The following is a 22,387-nucleotide window of genomic DNA, read 5'->3' on the forward strand; positions in this document are numbered from 1 at the left end:
ATCAATCCATAGATCACATGAATTCGGATATTGCTAGACTGGTAGAGTGGTCTGATGCACACGGGTTGAGATTGAATCCAGTGAAAACCAAATGTATGATTGTTGGTCATCCCAGATTGACGAATAACTTGGATCTGGCCAACTCTCCGGCTGTGGTCATCAGTGGTATAGAAATACCATATTCTCAGTGCCTTAAGGTTCTGGCATCTTGATTGATAGTTCTCTGAGTTGGCATGAGCAAACCACGCATGTGTGCAATAGAGTCTTTAGTGGAATGCATCAGCTTAAAAGGATCAGAAACTATTTACCGAAATCTGTTAGAGTTACATTGGTGAACGCTTTGATCCTTCCATTTCTCTTTTACTGTTCAATTGTCTACGGTGATCTATCAGATGAACTGAATGATCGATTGCAGAGATCCATGAATTTCGCTGTGAGGTTCATATATGATGCAAGAAGGGATGCACATATTACTCCTTTCTTCAACGATCTTAACTGGCTTAAATTGAAGGAACGAAGAAAATTCTTCATTCTATGTCTGACATATAAACTATTGGTTCTAAATGACGGTCCAGAGTATCTTCGTGAGGCTTTCACCTTCATGACTGATGTAAATCCACAACGTCGAACAAGAGCTCATCGCTATAAGTTACAGATACCTCTGCATCGTACAGTATTTTTTAATAAATCTTTTGTTGTTAAAGCCTCAAGAGAGTGGAATGATTTGCCTGATCATATAGTTCTTTGTGGTTCGTTTAAACTTTTCAAAAAGAAGTTGTACCAGCATCTTGGTAATTATACAGTTTGAGGGGGGATGACTTGAAACAGGGTGTGAGCTTGTCAATAATTTGATTGTGAATTGGAACATACATAGACCGTTAACATAAACTTCAGTGTGAGAATATGTTTTTGTTATTCTCAGTTATTATTAAGTTTTCTTTCATTAGTATTATTTTTTAATCTTTTATATTTCATCTATATCTGTCTGCTTGGGAAATCAAAAATTCTATATAATGTATTCATGAATTTTCATTAATTCAATAACATTTATAATCATATTTATTGAATTGGCTCAGAAGCAGCGTAAACAAGAATTGAATTGATTCATATTCATATCATTTCTTCAATTCTCTTCTTCTTCTACTTTCTCATCTCTCTTACTTTTCTCCTTATTTCATTCTCTACTCTCTCTTTTTCATAACATGATCTTTATTATCTACTTATAATTATCTTAATCTATATTATCTAATTTAATTCTATTTTAACTTCCAACAGTTGACTGTTTTTATTTGTAATACTTATATTCTTGTTCATTTGAATACTGTTGTATCTTGTTTACTTGTTTTGTATTGTACTGTTGTTTAGTGCAACGGGTCTATCGAGACCTAGCACGTCATAATAAAAATCAATCAATCAATCAATCTCCATCATCAAACATGGTTTTTCACCATAAAATTACCAATTTCCCTTCCCTTCTCTCATCCATGTTAAATTTCTCTTTCCATCTACTTTCTCCACTCTTTTCTTTTGTAACATTTTCTACTTAATTATTGTCAGCCTCTTCTTGTTTAACTCTCTTTATTACACTACATCTGTGCTCTTTCTCACTTTCCCCTTTTTCATCTTGTTTTTTTCTATATTCTCTTTCTTATCCTTCTCTATCAACATATTTTCTTTATCTGCCTTTTCATTTCTTCTCTCCTCTCTTCTACAGCTCCTTTCCATCCTTTTCATTGGTATTTTTCCTTATTTTTCTTATCCATTTTCCTATTCATTCTCACCCTTTTTAAGTCTCATTGTTTCTCCTTCTCTTTTTTTGGTAGAGAGTTAGTGGGGAGGATATTTTTAATACTCTTTCCGAAGAATGGACATTGATATGTCCAAAGCTCCGCCAATTTATGTAGATGCAAAACAAATAAATTATATCTATAGTTATTATATTACAAATTGCTTTTTCATATCATATACAGTTCAATAATTATTTTCTTAGTCTATATCATGTAAATTCATCTATAATTTTGCTGTATTGTAAGCTATTGTATATAAGTGTATAAGACAGTATATATTGTAATCTACATGAATAAAGTACTCAATCAATCAATCAATCAATCAATCAATCTCTTTCACCCTCCTCTCTCTTCTCAAGCAGTCTTCCACCACTTGTTTTCACCCTTGTTTTCATCTCTCCTTCTTCCTCTTGTCCACCTTCAAACCTCTTCCGATTCTCCTCTACCTTCTCAACTAGCATAGATTGCTCAACCTGATCGTTCCAACTTATTATTACTATAATATTCCATCCTTGTCCGCCGCGTTGCTCTGATGTAGCCGCCACTTTTATGGTTTCAGAGAAAAAACAACAATCAACTGCCAACTACGTTGCAGTGTTGCCATTTCATTCTCTTTTTGTAATCATTCTCCACCGATGATTATTGTGAAGAAGGGTTCTCAACTCTTGCCACATTGTGGTTCACTTTAAACAGTCAGCAAACCTCACTAAGAACACCAATGTTTCCCATTTAATAAATGCTGAAAGTTTGAAGAAAATCTCACCTTCGTAATAAAGAATCTTCCTATAGTAAAATTACTTTTGAACAGTCAGCATTTCTTTATGAATAACATAAAGATTTCCTATTCAACTAAAGCAGACAGTTTTAAGTGAATCTTCCGTCAGTGAGCAGAGATCATAGCTTTGGAACAACTTCTAATCTGTCAGCAATCTATATTAGACTAATATTAAAGTATAACATATAACCGATTCTGACAGAATCAAGGGAATCTCACAATAGTCTTTTTGTGTGGCGGTTTCTCATTCAAATAATAGTTACGGTGTGGTCAGTCATAGGCTCATGGGTGTTCTGTATAATGTGAGTGAGTGAGCAAGTGAGAGAGAGAGAGTGAGAGAAAGAGTGAGTGAGTAAGTAAGGGAGTGAGAGAGTGAGTGAGAGAGTGAATGAGATAGTGAGTAAGTGACAGAGACAGATAGAGAGAGAATGAGAGAGTGAGTGAGTGTGTGATTGAGAGAGTGGGAGAGTGAGATGAGTGAGTGAGTGAGTGAGTGAGTGAGTGAGTGAGTGAGTGAGTGATGTGAGTGAGTGAGTGAGTGAGTGAGTGTGTGAGAGAGTGGGAGAGTGAGTGAGTGAGTAACAGAGTGAGTGAATGAGTGAGTGAGAGAGTGGGTGAGTGAGTAACAGAGTGAGTGAGAGACTGGGTGAGTGAGTAACAGAGTGAGTGAGAGAGTGATTGATTGAGTACTTTATTTATGTAGATTACAATATATACTGGTTTTTACACTTATATACAATAGCTTACAATACAGCAAAATTATAGATGAATTTACATAATATGGACTAAGAAAATGAGTTTTGAACTGCATATGTTAAGAAAAAAGCAATAGATAATTATATTGTTATGCATCTACATAAATTGGCGGAGCTTTGGACATATCAATGTCCATTCTTTGGAAAGAATATTCAAAATTATCCTTCCCACTAACTCTCTATCAAAAAGTTGATTTCATTAATTCAACTAAGGATTTATTTATAAATGAAAATATGGTGAAAGTTTGAGAGTAAGAGTGAGAGAGAGAGAGAGAGAGAGAGAGAGTGAGTGAGTAAGTGAGAGAGAGAGATAGAGTGAGGGAGAGTGAGAGAGTGATTAAGTAAGTGAGAAAGTGAGTGAGTGAGTGTGTGTGAGAGTGAGTTAGTGAGTGAATGAGAGAGTGAGTGAGTGAGTGAGTAAGTAAGTGAGAGAGAGAGAGTGTGAGTGAGAAAGTGAGTGAGTGAGTGTGTGTGAGAGTGAGTTAGTGAGTGAGTGAGAGAGTGAGTGAGTAAGTGAGAGAGAGAGAGAGAGAGAGAGAGTGTGAGTAAGTGAGAGAGTGAACGATTTAGTGAGTGAGTGAGTGAGTGATCTCTGACTTGTTTAGAAGTCAGTGCCCCACCTTCTCTAATTATTATTCCTTGTGATATTACCTACCCGCCACTCCCCAATCCCCTTCTATGGGTACCAACTAATGTGGCCTGCTATTATTATAGTGAAATTCACTACAAACTGTCACCTCCTCTCATCTATTACATCAATGGTTCCCATTCAAACAATGCTGTCAGACTTATGTGAATATCCCTATAACATTGATGTTTTGCCGTGTATAATTTTCATTGCGAATTGGCGGCGCACTGTGTGCTGATATCTTCCTACACATGAAACTGGTTTACCACAACAAACCTGTCAATAAAAATATTTATTGATGCGATCTAGTCGTGGAATGAAAGATACTGTAGATTCATGGGTTGAAGCACAGAGGAAAGAAGCACTATGGTATGCTTATTCCGTGGTTGAAGCTATCTATCTATAGTGAGGTCCACATTATAATGGCAGTGTACGATTGACAATACTGTTGCTGCCCTTTTCTATCATACAACAAAACAGATAGCACTATCTCTCTCTCTCGCTTTGCAATGTTGTCTATTTGTCAGAATATTTTATTTTTACTTTTGACAGTGAGTGTACTAAAGTGAACAAACAATTCTCAGCCGCCGTTTTTTTCTTCATTCTATCAAAATACTTGAGTACACAAGTCATATAATTGATTTAAAATGTATTTTTGAAACAATGAAATAATTTTTAAACATTACCTTATGAGAAACACAAATTAAAATACCGGAAATGACAAGCATTTTAAAAGTTGATAACTAACCATCCTAGACTTCATCCATGCTTCAGTTAGCCTATACGTATAGGTTGGACCTACTCGTACCGGTATAAATAATATTTAAAAGTTATTTCAGAACTAATCTATTGAAATAACTTATTTTTAAAACGGATTTTTATTTTTGTATTATTTAAAAAAAATTGGAATAGAATAACTTAATTTCTGTTGTTTTGAAATTCAGATTGCTGTATGACAGCTTTTTAAATTAGCCGCCATTTCAGGTTTGTATAGAATAGTCATTGATAATCTCTATCAACTGCCATAAGTCCTATATCTGTAAAAATTTCAGGAGCTCCGCCCCATCTATACAAAGTTCGATTTTAGATTCCCAATTATCAGGCTTCAGATACAATTTAAACAAAAAATTCCAAGTGGAAAAGATTGAGCATGAAAATCTCTACAGTTAATGTCCAGTAACATTTTCACCTAAATTTGAAAATAAGCAAGAAATTCGAAAAAATGTGATTATCCATTTGCAAACTGTTGGCAACTGTTGATTCTATTAAATCATCCACTATGAAGAGATAGCAGACCTCGTGTGTCTCCAGCGTTATTGTCCTGTCACCAGCTGGCTCAGATCTTTGTTTATAAGTAGACTTGAGATACGCGTGCACACTAGCGTCAGTTGATCAAATTTAACGGCAAGGAAAGTTGTGTGAGTGCGCCACACCAGATTTTTGAGATTTGTACCTATGACAAGATCGTTTTTCCCTGACAACTGGGAAACTCTATTTGTTTGACCAGAATATAAATATGTTCTTGTATAAGTGAAATTGACTACAAATTAGTGATCCGTGGTCTAGTGGATAGAGTGCTTGCGTAGCAGCATAGAGATCCCGGGTTCAAGCCCTCTCAATACCAAAAGTTTTTTAACCAGATCACTCCCGTGTTATCGGATGGACATGTTAAATTGTCAGTCCCGGCTGAAGTATGACAGTCGTAAGGCCCATTGACGGCTTAAATTATATATTCAGGCGGTGGGACCTTCCCGCAAGGGACTCCCCACCAACAAAAAGCCATACGAATTTACTTTTTACTAAAAATTAACAGCATTTCTTATAAGACGAACTTAACGCTTCTCATCCAAGCAATGGTGACAGTTTACAATAAATGAGATCAGGAATAGTTAGCGTACGACGAGAAGGCTACTGGCTGCCACTTGAAACAATAGAAACCGGGGACCATCTCGTCGTGTGCTGCCTAGAGTAGGACTTTGCTTGCGTTGTGACAGTTTACAATAAATGAGATCAGGAATAGTTAGCGTACGACGAGAAGGCTACTCGCTGCCATTTGAAACAATAGAAACCGGGGACCATCTCGTCGTGCGTCGCTTGCGTTGTGACGCAAAGTGGAACGTGACACGTCAGAGCTGGATGGGAGGAGACGTTTCTACGCAGCACTACATGGCTTGGCTCAATAATGACGCAAACGTTTGCGTTCAGATTGCAGCACCTCACACAGCGACTTCAACGTTATTTCTCCAGGTTTGCGTTGTTCAAAGTTCAGTTGACGCAAATCTGCTGGGTGCTGCGTTTTGCGTGTTTCGGCCATCTTGGATATTTATTTGTCGGCATTTTTTTGTCAAAGTAAAACCTGGTTGTCTTGTATTTATTGTATTCTAGTCCACACCGAGAGTACTGTGGTGGTATTAATACTGTAGTGTAGTCTATATAGTAGTAAATATACAACAAGTATTATAGCAGATACAAAACTAAATCTTTCGGGTATTCTCTTCTCTATGATTATAATAGATACCATACTGTGGTGTAGTAAGTTCAGTGGTAAATGTGCGAGTACTATAAAATATTATACTATGGTGTTCTGAGTACAGTGGATGAGAACAGAATTAAAACATTATTCTATTCTATTCAATACAGAGGAAAATAGGATTCCTATTGAGTTTTGATACACAATAATTTCTAGTATTCATCGAGAGAACTGTGGTGTCCCAAGTATAAGTGAACTTCAATACAGAGGAAGATAAAACACTTGTTGAGTTTTGATGCTCAAGAATTTTCTAAATTGGACTCAAAATGGACTAAATTTTAGAAAAGTGAAACCATAACCCTATTTTGGACTTTTAAAATGTTATATAAATTTGGGAGAGAAATAGTACAAGGAGTTTTGATGCTCAAGAATTTTCAGTATTCATCGTAAAAACTGTGGTGTCCTGGGAAGAATACAGTGAAATTCAATACAGATAAATATAGAACACTTTTGTTGAGTCTTGATATACAAGAACTTTATGTAGTAGGCCTTATCACAAAGTAGAAGAAATTCTTCTTTCTCTTTCTTCTTCTCTGTGGCCCTATCCACCGGAAGAACTGTAGTGATATTAATATTGTTCAGTAGTATATTCTGGCCTGTGGCAAATAATTGTATAATACTGATTTAATTGTATATAACTTCAATACTGAAGAAGATTAAAAACTACATTTAGTTTGTGTATAATTTTAGTCTTCAACGAAATAAGTATTTTGAAGAAATTAATTTTGTACTGTAGTCTTCAATGTGGTGAATAATTATTGTAAAAATAATGGTGAACTCATCAATTCCTGAATCATAATATAGGAAAATTTTGATCTTTACAGGGTGTTATGGAATGTTTCACATCAATGGCCACTCTAAGATTATACAGTCTCCATATTTATCACTAATTGTGATCCATGAGATAAATGAGATAGGAACAGTACCAGACTGTAAATAATATCTGGAGAAGATGGGAAGCTTCTTGTGAATGAACAAGATCTGCAGCCTTTACCAAAGTGTTACTGTGTTGATATTATTGGAGTGTTGTTGAAGTTGATGTTATTATTCTGTAGGTTCTTGCAAATAATTGTATGAAATATGGTGAACTTCAATACTGAAGAAGATAAGAAACTGATAGAGCTTGTGCGTGCGCAGAAGATTCTGTGGAATATAAAACATCCAGACAGAAAGAACCAGTTTTGTGAGAGAACAGGTGTGGAGGGCTATTGGTAAATCGCTCAATAGAGAAGGTAAGTGTGAGCCTAGATAGCATACTATCATAGAGAAAGAGAGCATAATTTCTCTTTAATGCTATATTTTCCCTATGATACTAAATAGTGAGGTTTAATTCAGAATTCAAACTGTAAAAATTTGTTGAATGGGAAGAACTAAAATGCGAGATAAATTACTTTTAACATGGCTCTTTCTCGAAGACGGAGAGGTCCGATGCTCTATCCTCCACTAATCACTCCCACTACCTAGCAGCATTCTCCTTCTTTTGTGTCTGAGTGAGAGAGCTTTGTAAAGGGACGCGGCAACACTTCCCTCCATCTATTGCTGGCAATGTTCCAAGTAGTGTACTGGTCAGCAGGTATATTGGTTTGTGTATGTTACAGAGATGTTTTCATCACAAGAACATGAAGCAAAATGACATGGCGCATCCAATTGTGCGCAGGATGTCCGTCTGTGTCCACGCTACAAACTGTGGAGGGAGAAATGGGTTTCTCCTCTTCATGTTAAAAGTAGTTTATCTCGCACTTTAATATTGTTCATAGAAAATGCTGATGTTTGAAGTAAATCTCACTTTGTAGTTCTAACTACAGTTAACCTACTGTACTTACAAATTTACTTTAGACTTGGAGGAATATGCAGCGCAGAGAAGTGGAGGGAGATCAGCCAATTACAGTGGAGTCATCGGTGGAAGCGCAGTTGCCAATTTGTCAGTCGTCTGACCGCTCTCGGACAGGAAACTTTGCATGTGTAGCATGAGCACATGAACAGTCACTAGAAGTTGGTTAACGCTGGCCGCTTCAAAACGGCAACATCGCGCCTCTGTATCCCTCCCGCTGTATGCTTTCTCTGCTGCGCATGTCCATCCCAAGTAAGAAGTAATTTTGTACAGAGTATAATAAGATAGTACAGTGCGATAGTAAAGATGATCTTGATGGGTAGGGTATGTCAGTAGCGTAGCCAGATTTTTGAAATTGCGGGTTGAAAAAACACCCAGTGGTTTGTTGAGGGGGGGGTGTAATCTTGGTTTTTGGGCCTCTTTTTCGGGGATCATGGGAGGGGGAGTTTTAACCTGAAAACCCTCTCATTTGCTAGGCCATTGGAGTGTATTTTTTCATTTCTGAATAATGCATTGTTACCTTCTTTCTATATTACTCCAAAATATACAGTAACTGTAGTTTCATCAAAAAGATGATTAATAAATAATATTGTACAAATGTTCACAAGCCAACACAAACTCATAGGCCCCCGGCTGCACAACAGCCGGTTAAATTTTAACCGTGATTAATTTCACGAGAACCAATCAGAGAAGGCGTTTTTGAAAAGACGGCTTCTCTGATTGGTTCTCGTGGAATTAATCACGGTTAAAATTTAACCGGCTGTTGTGCAACCGGTACTTAATATAATAATCATGAATGTATTGGACTTGCAATCCAAGTATCAAGGATAATGATTGTGGAATTTGAAGAGGTTATGTCTTAGAAACCTCAAAACACTGCACAACTCCATACGACAATGCAATAAACAAAATTTCCCTTCCAAAATTTTATGAAATCAACAAGCTGCGAGCTTAGTTGTGAAGATTTGTGTTGTACAATAATTGTTGTACTCACGAGACGTGGAAAAGGAAAGAAAAAGGCTCTCAGGAAAGTAGAACGGTTGAAAAGAAAGATTATTGATAGGAAGAGATACACTTATGACAAATATTACTCAATGAATTAAGAATAATTGAACAAATGATTTGCACAGCTTTGAATAAATGAACAGGGAATTATTCCATGAGCTCCTCACTTTTGTTGCTCCTGAAACTAGTAGAAGGGAAACTATCATGTTTTGCGATGTTAATGATGTAAATCAACGATTGTCCTTATCTCACAAGCAGGAACAGTTTTGAAGATCTGACTTTTTTAGCTGCTGTGCCACCTCAGTCTATAAGTCTCATTTTCATGGAATCATGCATCACTCTGGTCAACTGCCTCAAGGAATATAATGCAGGTAAATACTTCCTAATTTTACAATCCTACATTTAACATTAAATATATTGTCATACATTTCTTGGGAGAAGTATAAGCGTTGTACAGAACCACAGATAGTTCTGTACTAGATATCACTGTTCTAGATATGTTCTAGATATCTCTGTTCTAGATATCACAAGTCGTTCTTGTCTGTGACAAAACGTATCTAAACTTGAATGAATTAGGAAATTAAAGTAGTTCTTACCTGTGAAAAAATGTATCTACAAGAATTTGGAAAGTACTATACTCATTACTAGAAATATGAACCTTTGTCAGCTGAGGAGGTTCCAGTATCAATAGTATAGTCATGAACTCACTGATGGAATGAAGAGTCAAATTCGAATTCGAGTTGCTATAGTGAGGTCCACGTTATAATAACAGTATTTGATCAACTTTGGTTTTGCTATCCTTGTCTATCATTCGACAAAGTCGGTGGTACTATCCTTTTCTAGGTCCACAACGATGTCAATTATGTTTTTGACAATGTAGAAATATAATTAATTAATGCAGAGAATCGGCATCGCTATTCTTCTATCTTTATCCACTGCCATTATAACGTGGACCTCACTATAGGAGAGTTCAAGCTTACTGGAATCCAAGCTAACAAGATTACTGGATTAGTGATTACTGGATTACAAGCTTACTGGATTATTAAGTCCACCGTAGGAGAGTCCACGTAGGATTATTAAGTCCACCGTAGGAGAGTCCACGTAGGATTATTAAGTCCACCGTAGGAGAGTCTACGTAGGATTATTAAGTCCACCGTAGGAGAGACCACGTAGGATTATTAAGTCCACCGTAGGAGAGTCCACATAGGATTATTAAGTCCACCGTAGGAGAGTCCACGTAGGATTATTAAGTCTACCGTAGGAGAGTCCACATAGGATTATTAAGTCCACCATAGGAGAGTCCACGTAGAATTATTAAGTCCACCGTAGGAGAGTCCACGTAGGATTATTAAGTCCACCGTAGGAGAGTCCACGTAGGATTATTAAGTCCACCGTAGGAGAGTCCACGTAGATTATTAAGTCCACCGTAGGAGAGTCCACGTAGGATTATTAAGTCCACCGTAGGAGAGTCCACGTAGGATTATTAAGTCCACCGTAGGAGAGTCCACGTAGGATTATTAAGTCCACCGTAAGAGAGTCCACGTAGGATTATTAAGTCCACCGTAGGAGAGTCCACGTAGGATTATTAAGTCCACCGTAGGAGAGTCCACTTAACGGTTAGGTTGACTGAAGGGAGGGACTGATCACTTCACACACGTGACACATTGATTTCTACAGAATTACGATGTAATGTCCCCATTTGTCCCTCGAATATAATGTCATTGATGGCCTTTTTTGCAAACAACTGCTGTTGTGGGTCCATTTTTCGAAGCTCGGCCGCCCATGCTGCTGCAATTTTGTCGATGTCATCTTGCGGTTCATGAAGATATCTTTGGGGAGTCAATTTCACCAACTCCTCAGTGGGATCTGTAGCTTTACGTTTCCTGTTGTTCCGACATGGTGGATCATCCACCTGTGAAACAGAAAAAACGAAATTAAACCATGTAGCATGACCATATGATATATAGAATTTCGAAGAAATCTTTGCCTTTCAAATTCTTTGGAATCGAAAAAGGGTATTTTCATCTAAAGCTCTCTAGAAACTGTGAATTTTCAGTTGCTTTATCAACTTTCCAAATAACTATTTTTGCAATTCGAATTGTTAGGAATCTAAAAAAGATTATTTCCATTGAAAGTTCCCTAAATCTGTCAGTTTTTGGTTGCTCTGCCGAATTTGTTTTCTTTGTTGCAGATGCCATCAACCTCAAAAGATGAATGGAAACAAATTTGAGAAGACTTCTATGATCAGAGGAGTTTCCACAGTTATCTGGGTGCACGCTGTAGCAAACAAAAGACAATTAAGAATCCTCACAATATTCTGGAGTACTCTCCTACAACTAAATCAGTATTGTGATGATGAATATGGCAGAATAAATGTAAATTTATGGAGTTCATAATGTTTGATGTAGGAATAAAGCTGGATTACCATTGGAAGTAACCGGCACAGTGGAATAGTTATTTGTGCAACTAGTGCACAAAGTGACAGTTTGCTGCACCGAAAGAAACGTTTACGCCCGAGCCGTAGGCGAGGGCGGAATGGTTTGTTGAGTGCAGCAGAGGAACTTGGCGCACGTATTTCACATTAAGTTTTTCCTACAGTTACCATTGAATATGAAAAGTGGGTAATTATGGGTAAAATTGCCTGAAATGCATCAAATGTTTTTCTGTGTAATTTTATCATTGATAAAAACCTTAATCCTAAAATCCTAAAGTCCTCGTTGTCCTTGGTTATAATATATAATGAATAATAATTAGCGCGTTGTGCTTGGTTGCACCTCTGCTCACTATAGCAGCCCAGTCACTGTTACCAACTTCATTTTGATTTTGCTGCACTGTTGCTCCATATAACCTACTAAGTATTTTGCGTTGCCATGTTGCAAATCTGGAGTGCAGAAAATTTTTCCCGCACTAGAGCGGAAAAGTGATTCTTTGCGTTCTGTAATCAGTGCAGCAATGGCCACTTTTCAACGTAACTGTAGGAAAATATAATTTACATGAGTTCTGATTGGACAATTCAGCATAGATGATCGATTATGAATAGGAAAAATATTCTCACTGTACAAGTTACTTCCACTGAAACTGATGGGAATCAGATAGCACTTAAATGGACGAATATCAAACGGAAATATTTCGAACCAAAAAAAATGCAAAATACTTAGAAAATATTGATTTCTTTTTTGGGAGATGGTCCCGTAGGAATATCATAAAATGTTATGAAACATGAAACCTTACCACCAAGCTGCACTAGATGTGAGGAACGGATTTTCAAATTTTATCAACTGAGACGTGCTGGACACATTGTCAAAAACACCTTTGTGATATTTGGTGTACTCACTCTCTTCTAAAAAGGCTCCCTGGCAACATGGCTTATTATTTACTAACAGCTTTCATAAACGCCAATCACAAGCTTATGTCACTACGAATCTCGTGGATAGCGAGTGAGGGACTTGCAGAGTGTGTTACCACGGTTGGATATAACGAGGAGGGATGTTCCAAATCAATACCACCAAAAATGCAACCAATTGTGGAATTCCAATTTTTTCAACTTCCAGGCCAGGGTTCATGTTAATGAGAATTTTTCGGCTCCACTAATTCTCCAATATTGACTCGACTCCACAATTAGCTACACCAATAATTAGATTGAAAAATTTGGGAGAGCATCATTGATGATTGAAAACACTAAAGTGCGAGATAAATTTCTTTTAACACGGCTCTTTTCTCAAAGACGGAGAGGTCCGATGCTCTATCCTCCACTAATCTCTCCCACTACCTAGCAGCATTCTCCTTCTTTTGTGTCTGTGTGAGAGAGCTTTGTAACGCTTCGCTCCCCTCCACTGGCAATGTTCCAAAGTGATATGTTTGTGTATGTTACGGAGATGTGTTCATCACAAGAACCTGGAGCAAAATGACACGGCGCATCCAATTGTGCGCAGGATGTCTGTCTGTGACTATGCTACAAACTGTGGAGGGAGAAATGGGTTTCTCCTCTTCATGTTAAAAGTAATTTATCTCGCACATTATACTAATAACTATGATAATAATTAGTTACTATTTACAGCTATTTACTATTTACAATTTGTATGATTGAATTACATAAAAAAGTAAAAATAAAAGTTTGTAAAAATATACTCACTGGTATCGTGTTGACTCTGTTTTCATAATCATCTTCACCATCCTCAGATATCTCTTTAACATCCCATGATATATCCACCGTGCTGTTTGAAATGGTAGGTGTTTTCTGAGGTAGACCTAACAGAAACTTCATTTCTTCAAAATACCACATTAAAGATTCATCTTCTTTTGTTTCCACCCCACTTTTCTCTGCATCGCGAACTCGTTTCACTTGTTTCCGGAAATTAGTTCGCAATGAATTTATTTTTTTAACCACTTCTTTTCTGTCTGCATTCGGGTGCCTTTCGCGGTACTTTTCTATCAGCACTTCGTATTGCTCCGCCTTTTTGTCACGATTAGAGTAATCTTTGCACTTCACGTTCCACAGAGCTGGAAGACCACGATACATGTCGATAAATTCAAGGATGAACTGTTTTTCGGACTTCGTTTCACACATGCTTGCTTTGAGATATAAAACACAAAATATAATACACTATAAAACCACAGATACAAGTCTGAACGCCTAGTTAAAGAGAAAACTTATACTACAATATAAGAAAAGTAGTATATACTGTAGTATCAGAACGCCTAGTTAAAGAGAAAACTTATACTACAATATAAGAGAAGAATGTTTTTCGGACTTCGTTTCACACATGCTTGCATTGAGATATAAAACACATGAAATATAATACACTATAATACCACAGATACAAGTCTGAACGCCTAGTTAAAGAGAAAACTTATACTACAATATAAGAGAAGTAGTATATACTGTAGTATCAGAGATGTCGTAAGATTATTTTATTCTAAGCTAGTATTCTTGTCTATTCTGAAACGTTGACTTTGAGATGACTTGCTCAGTCTGACCTGTTCAGACGAACGCCTGATACCAACTGCGAGACTGAAAGGATTTTGCGCAATATTGCCAACGTTCCGAACCTAATGCCGAGTCTACACGACAACGATATTTGCTCAAACTTGGCGCAACGCCAGGTGGAGCTCTGCCAACTTTAACACAAACCTCAAGAGAGTCACACCACTGAAGAAGTGAGATTCTATTCAGTTCGGTATCGATTGTGTTGTGCAGTGCAGTTTGTGTTCTTCATCACCCGCAATGGACGAGATACTCTTGTGGTTCATCTATGTTATTTGTCTTTGAAAAAGGGGGAAACCCTAGATGTAAGTGGAGTCGGAATAGGTTGAAAAAGAAGGGCTTATCCCATATACAATTATTGAAAGAATTGCGACATGAACCCTATGACTGGAGGAATTACTTGAGGATGATTGAAGATTTAACACCGCATTATTGAAAAAACAAACAAATTATAACTTAGAATATGCAGGAATTACAATACTGTCAAATCTGCATAGTATCATGGATCGATGATCAATATGAATCAATAAATTCTAATAACTCCATTCAATCGTTTTTTAAAAAACAACCTACTCTGCAAACCTGACTGAGATTGATTGATAAAAGCACAAACCTCCAAACCTGAGAGATTTGCAACGATTTCCCGTCTTCACGAAGCAAACTTAGCGCAAACCTGGTTTGCGCAAGCCAGGTTTGCGCAAATATCGTTGACATGTCGACCGGGCATTAATAAATAAGTAAATAAATGAATAAATAAATAAATAACAATTACCGTTTGTACAATATATTGCGCCACTTTTCAGTACTTCCCCTCGAAAAACAATTTAGTATTGCTCAATAATATTGCCTATATAAAGTCTATAAACAGTTGAAATACGAAATAGATGCTCAATATTATTGTACAATATGAAACAACAGGGCACACAACTGTAGTGAATAACTGCAGCCACCTCAGTCACTATAACGTGTTTAATACAGTAGTGTGGCCCAATGTTTTGAATAGGTAATTATTGATTAGTATAAAGAGAAGAGAGAAAAAAAGAGCAGCAAAGAGAGAGAGAGGGTGGGGGATAGAGAGAGAGAGTGAGGAGAGATAGATGAGGGAGTGATTAGTATAAAGAGAAGAGAGAGAAAGAGAGCAACAAAGAGAGAGAGAGAGTGAGAGGAGAGAGAGAGTGATGAGGGAGTTACTAGTATAAAGAGAAGAGAGAGAAAGAGAGCAACAAAGAGAGAGAGAGAGAGAGTGAGAGAGAGAGAGGTGAGACAGATGAGAGAGTGTTTAGTATAAAGAGAAGAGAGAGAAAGAGAGCAGCAAAGAGAGAGAGAGAGAGAGTGGAGAGACAGATGAGGGAGTGATTAGTATAAAGAGAAGAGAGAGAAAGAGAGCAGCAGAGAGAGAGAGAGACTGATGAGGGAGTGATAGGTATAAAGAGGTGAGAGAGAAAGAGAGCAACAAAGAGAGAGTGAGAGGAGAGACAGATGAGGGAGTGATTAGTATAAAGAGAAGAGAGAGAAAGAGAGCAGCAAAGAGAGAGAGAGACAGATGAGGGAGTGATTAGTATAGAGAGAAGATAAAGAGAAGAGAGGAAGAGAGCAGCAGAGAGAGAGAGAGAGAGAGAGAGAGTGAGAGAGAGGAGAGACAGATGTGGGAGTGATTAGTATAAAGAGAAGAGAGAGAAAGAGAGCAGCAAAGAGAGAGAGAGAGACACAGATGAGGGAGTGATTAGTATAGAGAGAAGATAAAGAGAAGAGAGGAAGAGAGCAGCAGAGAGAGAGAGAGAGAGAGAGAGAGAGAGAGAGAGAGAGAGAGAAAGAGAGAGAGAGAGAGAGAGAGAGAGAGGAGACAAATGATGGAGTGATTAGTATAAAGAGAAGAGAAAGAAAGAGAGCAGCAGCAAAGAGAGAGAGAAAGAAAGTGAGTGAGAGAGAGTGAGGAGTGACAGATGAGGGAGTGATTAGTATAAAGAGAAGAGAGAGAAGAAATCTTTCAAATTTAGATTATGAGTTGGAAATAAAGGTTGTCACTTTTTACTTTCCAATCCACATCACAATTTTTCGTCCAAAAAATATATTAAATAAAAATACTAGAAAATGGTCAAAAACCACAGATTTATTGATAAACAGTTCATCAGAGATGACAATGGTGTAACAACCGAAACCGGTCTTTCTAAGTATCAATAAATCTGTGGTTTTTGACAATTAGTTAGTATTTTCATTTAATATGAATAATTCCCACAATATCAATTACACAGAAAGTCAAAAAATCTATCTTTATGTGAGAATTTTATATTTTATTACAATATTTCATAAAATGAAATTTAACTTCCCAGACTGTAATTTAGACTACTGTTGAAGCTCCATCAAGATTTAAATTTTCCTCTCAAATTTCCTAGAAAAAGATCGTACTAAATTATTTGTGACAAAAATCTCCTCTTATAACTGTGTGATAGCTGTTTCTTTCCTTTCTTGTGTTGTGTTCTCCTTGCAAAATTCCACCAAATCTGGTGATAAAAGAGCAAAATAGTGGCCACAAAGTTATATTATGTGTAATTCAAATAAAATTAATACTTCTAATAGTTATTCAATTGTCATTTCAACGATATTATCTGATACATACTTTTTCATTGTCTCATTGAATGTTAGACTACAAGGTTATGTTAATTTGAAATAGGGATGTTTGTCGATTCCATTCTGTTTTAATGTGTCAATGAAAACATTCTTGATTTTGGAATATGAAGATATGATTCATAAATAGAATTATAGTACCCTTTTAAATTAATAAAATTATAGAATAAGAATACAAAAAATTATGATAAATCATTATTTAATTATTAATTTCAAAGGGTACTATAATTTTATTTTATAAATACAAGAAAGTAGCCCTGAATTCATACATTTTTAAAATATGTGATTATTTCTTTAATAAAGGGTTATTATTTGCAGGATCTGAGGTGAAAAGCCGCTGGAGAACAATACGAGACAACTATATGAGGAATAACAATAGAAATCCAAAGAAGAGGAAACGAGCCATATACTGGGGCATGTGCAAGTTTCTAGATGCCGGAAAAGCTAGAGAGAAAAACTCTTTCGACGAGGCAACTATGCCAGTTTCCGTAGAAATGAAATATGAAGAGAACGATTCTAATGGCATTGGGAGTGAAAACGAAATAGGACATGATCTCGATATGATTGACAAAGAATTCCAGGATAGTGTTTACCAGCATCCAGTAGGTCTAGCATTGAATTTGGAGTCTCCGTCCGAGAAAGAAATAAGAGACAATGATACAACATCTACTTTGGCCCAGTATTTGGCTCACAATGATGAGGACAAACTCCAATTTAGGAAATTCCTGCAGGATCTCATGAAAGCAACACCCCAAGAAGACGAAATTGATGTGTTTTTCAAATCGATGGCGATGACTGTGAAGAAGTTTCGACCAGATCTCATCACAAAAGCGAAAGTCAATGTCTTCAACTCCGTTATGGAGTTGGAGGTTATGAACCAAAAGACTCAATTTTGATCCTATTTAAATTTGAGGGAAGATAAATTTGAGGCCATACATTAATGCAATTGTTTACAGTCTTTTCCAGATCATTTCTCAATGATTAACTAATAAATTATTATAGTTTATTTTATCTTCTGTTTTATTTTTAACCCATATTGTTGAAGGAAACACTAAGATTTTGTCAAAAATATCACTTATTTATTGTAAAATAACAAACATGTTGAGGTTTATAAAAAAACATTATTTTTATAATAAAAAACAATTATAGATCATCAGCTGTTCTTAGTGAGAATTTGTGTGTATTTTTGGCTTCAAAATTCATAAAATAACTCAATTAATACAATGTGCAGTGATAATTGAGTGTAATATTTAACTATAATTTGGTGTTTTAATTTTTCTAAATTTAAAATTTGCATCTCATATTTATTTTTGGACGAAAGTTGAGCTTGAACTTCTTACAGAAGAAACATAACCTATTTTTTGGACATGTAATCAAAATTTGGGAATGGAATAGTTTTGGGCCAAGCCTGTTGTTCCTTCCCAATCATATTTATATGTTTTGTTATTGTATCCACGTATAAATAAATAAATAAATGTTTTGACACCAATGGTGTCATCTACAGTGTGAAAATTGAAAAAGAGTTATTATTATTATTAAACGAAAATCCAAATTAAATGCTGTAATTCACCCCGAAGACTTCTGCTACTGCAAATTTCCATCTGAAAAAGGTTATATTTTTGACAAAATCCAAGTGTTTTCAATATCTCAACAACTCACCAGGAACAGTATCTACCTATATTGTTGACATGTTTGTTACAAAGATTTTATTCATGGGATTTCATTACTGTTATGTATGATCATCTATAATATAATAGAGGAAAGAATTGGCTTATATACGTACGGGAAAAGAAATTCACGAATGACGCATCATCACGTCTGAACTACTGGACTTTAACTTGAAACTTTGCATATTATGGATTCTTGAAAACACTTAAAAATATTTCAACGATCAGTTTCGACCATGACTTAGGTCATTTTCAAGTTGAAACCTTCATTTTCATTTCAACTTGAAAATGACCTAAGTTTGATCGAAACTAGTCGTTGAAATATTCTAAAGTTTTTTATAATAAAGGGTACTACAAGTTTTTATATTGTTTTTATTAATTTATAGATTCTTGATCTACCGAGCATGGTTATGGTTATAGGTCTATTTTCAGTTCTTCAAGATTTCTGTTCATTCCAAAGTACTGATGGCCGTATCTATAATCACAGATGAAATATTACTGAGCATTCTTTCCTCTATGGTCTATACTACTAGTAGTTCTGTGAACAGTAGACCTCACGCAGTGTTCTCATTCACAAGTACCTGATGTCACTTGTTTTAAATGTTAACAAACTCAGTTCACGTTTGAATTTGTATTCCATATGATATAATTCATCCAGTTCCGTGATAATCTTTCTATCTGATGGAAATTAATTTTTTACAATCAAAAATGTTATAATTTCTCCAGTTCATTTGTTTATTTTTAATCACCTATTAAATTTGGTTTTTGGAAGGTGAGAATATTGATACTAATGGGCACGCATAATAATACCATGACTGCAAAACAAAATATTGGAACCAAAGACCTTAAAGCTGCGATTAGACCAAAGCTATTAACAAAATGTTTATAACTCAATCCTTATAGATTATATTAGATTGAACATAACTTATCATACACATGATGAACATATGTGTTTGTCAACTTCCGTTCAATCTAATAGAATCTAAGGATTAAGTTATTAACATTATGTTAATAGCTTTGGTGTAAACCCAGCTTAAAGATGCATACCCTTTTAAGGTCTTTGATTGAAACTATAGACCTTATACAAATACAGTAATAGACTGGCTCCTCCACACATCTGTGTAATCACTTGTCAGCTGATTTATGATGAATAATTCTATAGTCTGATTTTTACTTTCCTTGCCCTATTACCATAGGTAAGGAAAGTATTGCTTTCCGAAAAAAATTAAGATACCCCAATTTCTAAATTTCTATACGTTTCAAGGTCCCCTGAGTCCGAAAAAGTGGTTTTTGGGTATTGGTCTGTATGTGTGTGTGTGTGTGTGTGTGTGTGTGTGTTGTGTGTGTGTGTTTGTGTGTGTGTGTTGTGTGTGTGTGTGTGTGTGTGTGTGTGTGTGTGTGTGTGTGTGTGTGTGTGTGTGTGTGTGTGTGTGTGTGTGTGTGTGTGTGTGTGTGTGTGTGTGTGTGTGTGTGTGTGTGTGTGTGTGTGTGTGGGTGTGTTGTGTGTGTGTGTGTGTGTGTGTGTGTGTGTGTGTGTGTGTGTTGTGTGTGTGTGTGTGTGTGGTGTGTGTGTGTGTGTGTGTGTGTGGTGTGTGTGTGTGTGTGTGTGTGTGTGTGTGTGTGTGTGTGGTGTGTGTGGTGTGTGTGTGTGTGTGTGTGTTGTGTGTGTGTGTGTGTGTGTGTGTGTGTGTGTGTGTGTGTGTGTGTGTGTGTGTGTGTGTGTGTGTGGTGTGTGTGTGTGTGTGTGTGTTGTGTGTGGTGTGTGTGTGTGGTTGTGTGTGTGTGTGTGTGTGTGTGTGTGGTTGTGTGTGTGTGTGTGTGGGTGTGTGTGTGTGTGTGTGTGTGTGTGTGTGGTGTGTGTGTGTGTGTGTGTGTGTGTGTGTGTGTGTGTGTGTGTGTGTGTGTGTGTGTGTGTGTGTGTGTGTGTGTGTGTGTGTGTGTGTGTGTGTGTGTGTGTGTGTGTGTGTGTGTGTGTGTGTGTTGTGTGTGGTGTGTGTGTGTGTGGTGTGTGTGTGTGTGTGTGTGTGTGTGTGTGTGTGTGTGTGTGTGTGTGCGCGTCTGTGTACACGATATCTCATCTCCCAGTTAACGGAATGACTTGAAATTTGGAACGTAAGGTCCTTACACTATAAGGATCCGACACGAACAATTTCGATCAAATGCAATCCAAGAATGCGGCTGAAATGGCGAAAATGTTGTCAAAAACAGGGTTTTTCGCGATTTTCTCAAAAACGGCTGCAACGATTTTGATTAAAGTTATACCTGAAATAGTCATCGATAAGCTCCATCAACTGCCACAAGTCCCATATCTGTAAAAATTCAGGAGTTCCGCCCCATCCATGCAAAATTTTATTTTAGATTCTTAATTATCAAGCTTCAGATACAATTTAAACAAGACATTTCGAGTGGAATGGATTGAGCATGAGAATCTCTACAATTGATGTTCAGTAACATTTTCACCTAAAATTGAAAATATGCTTGAAATTCGAAAAAATGTGATTATTAAATTGCTTACTGTTGGCAAGTGTTGGTTCTATTAAATCATTCACTACGAAGAGATAGCAGACCTCGTATGTCTCCAGCGTTATTGTCCTGTCACCAGCTGGCTCAGATCTTTGTTTATAAGTAGACTTGAGAACACTAGCGTCAGGTGATCAATTTTCCGTTGCCGTTATGGCAAGGAAAGTTGTGTGAGTGCGCAACACCAGATTTTTACTCCAATATTGGCGTATGAAGGAGGCTCCTTTTTCCTTTTATATTATCCTTGAAATGCAAAATTTTCAAAAACCTTGTATATACGTCGACGCACAATTTAAAAAGGAACATACCTATCAAATTTCATGAAAATCTATTACCGCATTTCGCCGTAAATGCGCAACATATAAACATTTAAACATTAAGAGAAATTCCAAACCGTCGACTTGAATCTTAGACCTCACTTCGTTTGGTCAATTATACAGTATAGAAATCTCTATACATAAACCAAGAGTATTTAGTGAACATAGTACATTATCTAGTACTAGTGAACACATATCAGGGTTTCTCAATACAATTTGTAGCCTAATCATACCACCAATAGTAAATAATCTAAATAAAAAGTGAAAATAATTTATTTCAGAAATAAATCCATGCTTCAACCACCTAGTAGTGAGGTCCCTGTCAAACCTTCAAACCGTCGACTTGAATCTTAGACCTCACTTCGTTCGGTCAATTATACAGTATAGAAAACTCTATACATAAACCAAGAGTATTTAGTGAACATAGTACACTATCTAGTACAGGTGAACATATCAGGGTTTCTCAATACAATTTGTAGCCTAATCATACCATCAATAGGAAGTAATCTAAATGAAAAGTGAAAATGAAAATATTTTTTTTCATAAATAAATCCATGCTCAAGCCACCTATAGTGACTAGTGAGGTCCCTGTTAAACCTTCAGCATTATATGGATGAAAAGTTTTCATGTCATTTAAAAAGTATGCTGAAAGTTTGAGGTAAATCTCACTATATATCACAGGGTGTAGGAAAACAGTGGATTTCCAGAATAAAATTTGTAATCACGCTACCTTACTCATGGGTGTGACAAATTAGAGTAACGAGAAAAACATTCAGCTATGCGGTTAGTCACGTCAAATCCAGAGAATTGGTTACGGCGAAAGTAAGAGTGATGACGTCACACCCCAGTGACGTAATGCTATAAGAACGCGTAGGATTGCAGCTGTACTTCACGTCACTTTAAGTGTCACCATTGATTGTATAGGAGAATTGATGGTCTTCTACAAGGAATATTGCCAGTATG

The 22,387-nt window shown here is 36.5% G+C and overlaps 2 protein-coding genes across 5 annotated transcripts; one reads left to right on the forward strand and one right to left on the reverse strand.

Annotated features, from left to right (window-relative positions):
* Positions 1-6,193: 6,193 nt before the first annotated feature.
* Positions 6,194-17,931, forward strand: LOC120352076. Of its 3 annotated transcripts, none has more exons than XM_039431651.1 (2): positions 6,194-7,707; positions 17,239-17,931. In XM_039431651.1, the coding sequence occupies exon 2, from the start codon at positions 17,283-17,285 to the stop codon at positions 17,814-17,816; it is 534 nt and encodes a 177-aa protein (XP_039287585.1). In that variant the 5' UTR covers positions 6,194-7,707; positions 17,239-17,282; the 3' UTR covers positions 17,817-17,931. The 3 variants fall into 3 exon arrangements, with proteins under 3 accessions (XP_039287585.1, XP_039287584.1, XP_039287583.1); XM_039431650.1 differs by lacking the exon at positions 6,194-7,707 and adding an exon at positions 8,511-8,558; XM_039431649.1 differs by lacking the exon at positions 6,194-7,707 and adding an exon at positions 9,130-9,682.
* Positions 10,729-14,303, reverse strand: LOC111058586. 2 transcript variants are annotated; one of them, XM_039431648.1, is made up of 3 exons: positions 14,091-14,303; positions 13,444-13,892; positions 10,729-11,223 (listed from the first exon to the last, which is right to left on the reverse strand). In XM_039431648.1, exons 2-3 carry the CDS (start codon positions 13,876-13,878, stop codon positions 10,960-10,962), a joined length of 699 nt encoding a protein of 232 aa, XP_039287582.1. In that variant the 5' UTR covers positions 13,879-13,892; positions 14,091-14,303; the 3' UTR covers positions 10,729-10,959. The 2 variants fall into 2 exon arrangements, with proteins under 2 accessions (XP_039287582.1, XP_022201818.2); XM_022346126.2 differs by having other exon boundaries at positions 13,444-14,303.
* Positions 17,932-22,387: the final 4,456 nt, after the last annotated feature.

Source organism: Nilaparvata lugens, chromosome 6, assembly GCF_014356525.2.
Source record: "Nilaparvata lugens isolate BPH chromosome 6, ASM1435652v1, whole genome shotgun sequence".
Classification (NCBI taxonomy): domain Eukaryota; kingdom Metazoa; phylum Arthropoda; class Insecta; order Hemiptera; family Delphacidae; genus Nilaparvata; species Nilaparvata lugens.

Bases quoted from the DNA above. Each gene is read 5' to 3' on its own strand.
- LOC120352076 (XM_039431649.1), top strand. From the start codon at position 9,634: ATGGAATCATGCATCACTCTGGTCAACTGCCTCAAGGAATATAATGCA. The intron at 9,683-17,238 runs GTAAATACTTCC...TATTATTTGCAG, and splicing joins CCTCAAGGAATATAATGCAG to GATCTGAGGTGAAAAGCCGC.
- LOC111058586 (XM_039431648.1), bottom strand. From the start codon at position 13,878: ATGTGTGAAACGAAGTCCGAAAAACAGTTCATCCTTGAATTTATCGAC. The intron at 11,224-13,443 runs GTGAGTATATTT...TCTGTTTCACAG, and splicing joins ACAGAGTCAACACGATACCA to GTGGATGATCCACCATGTCG.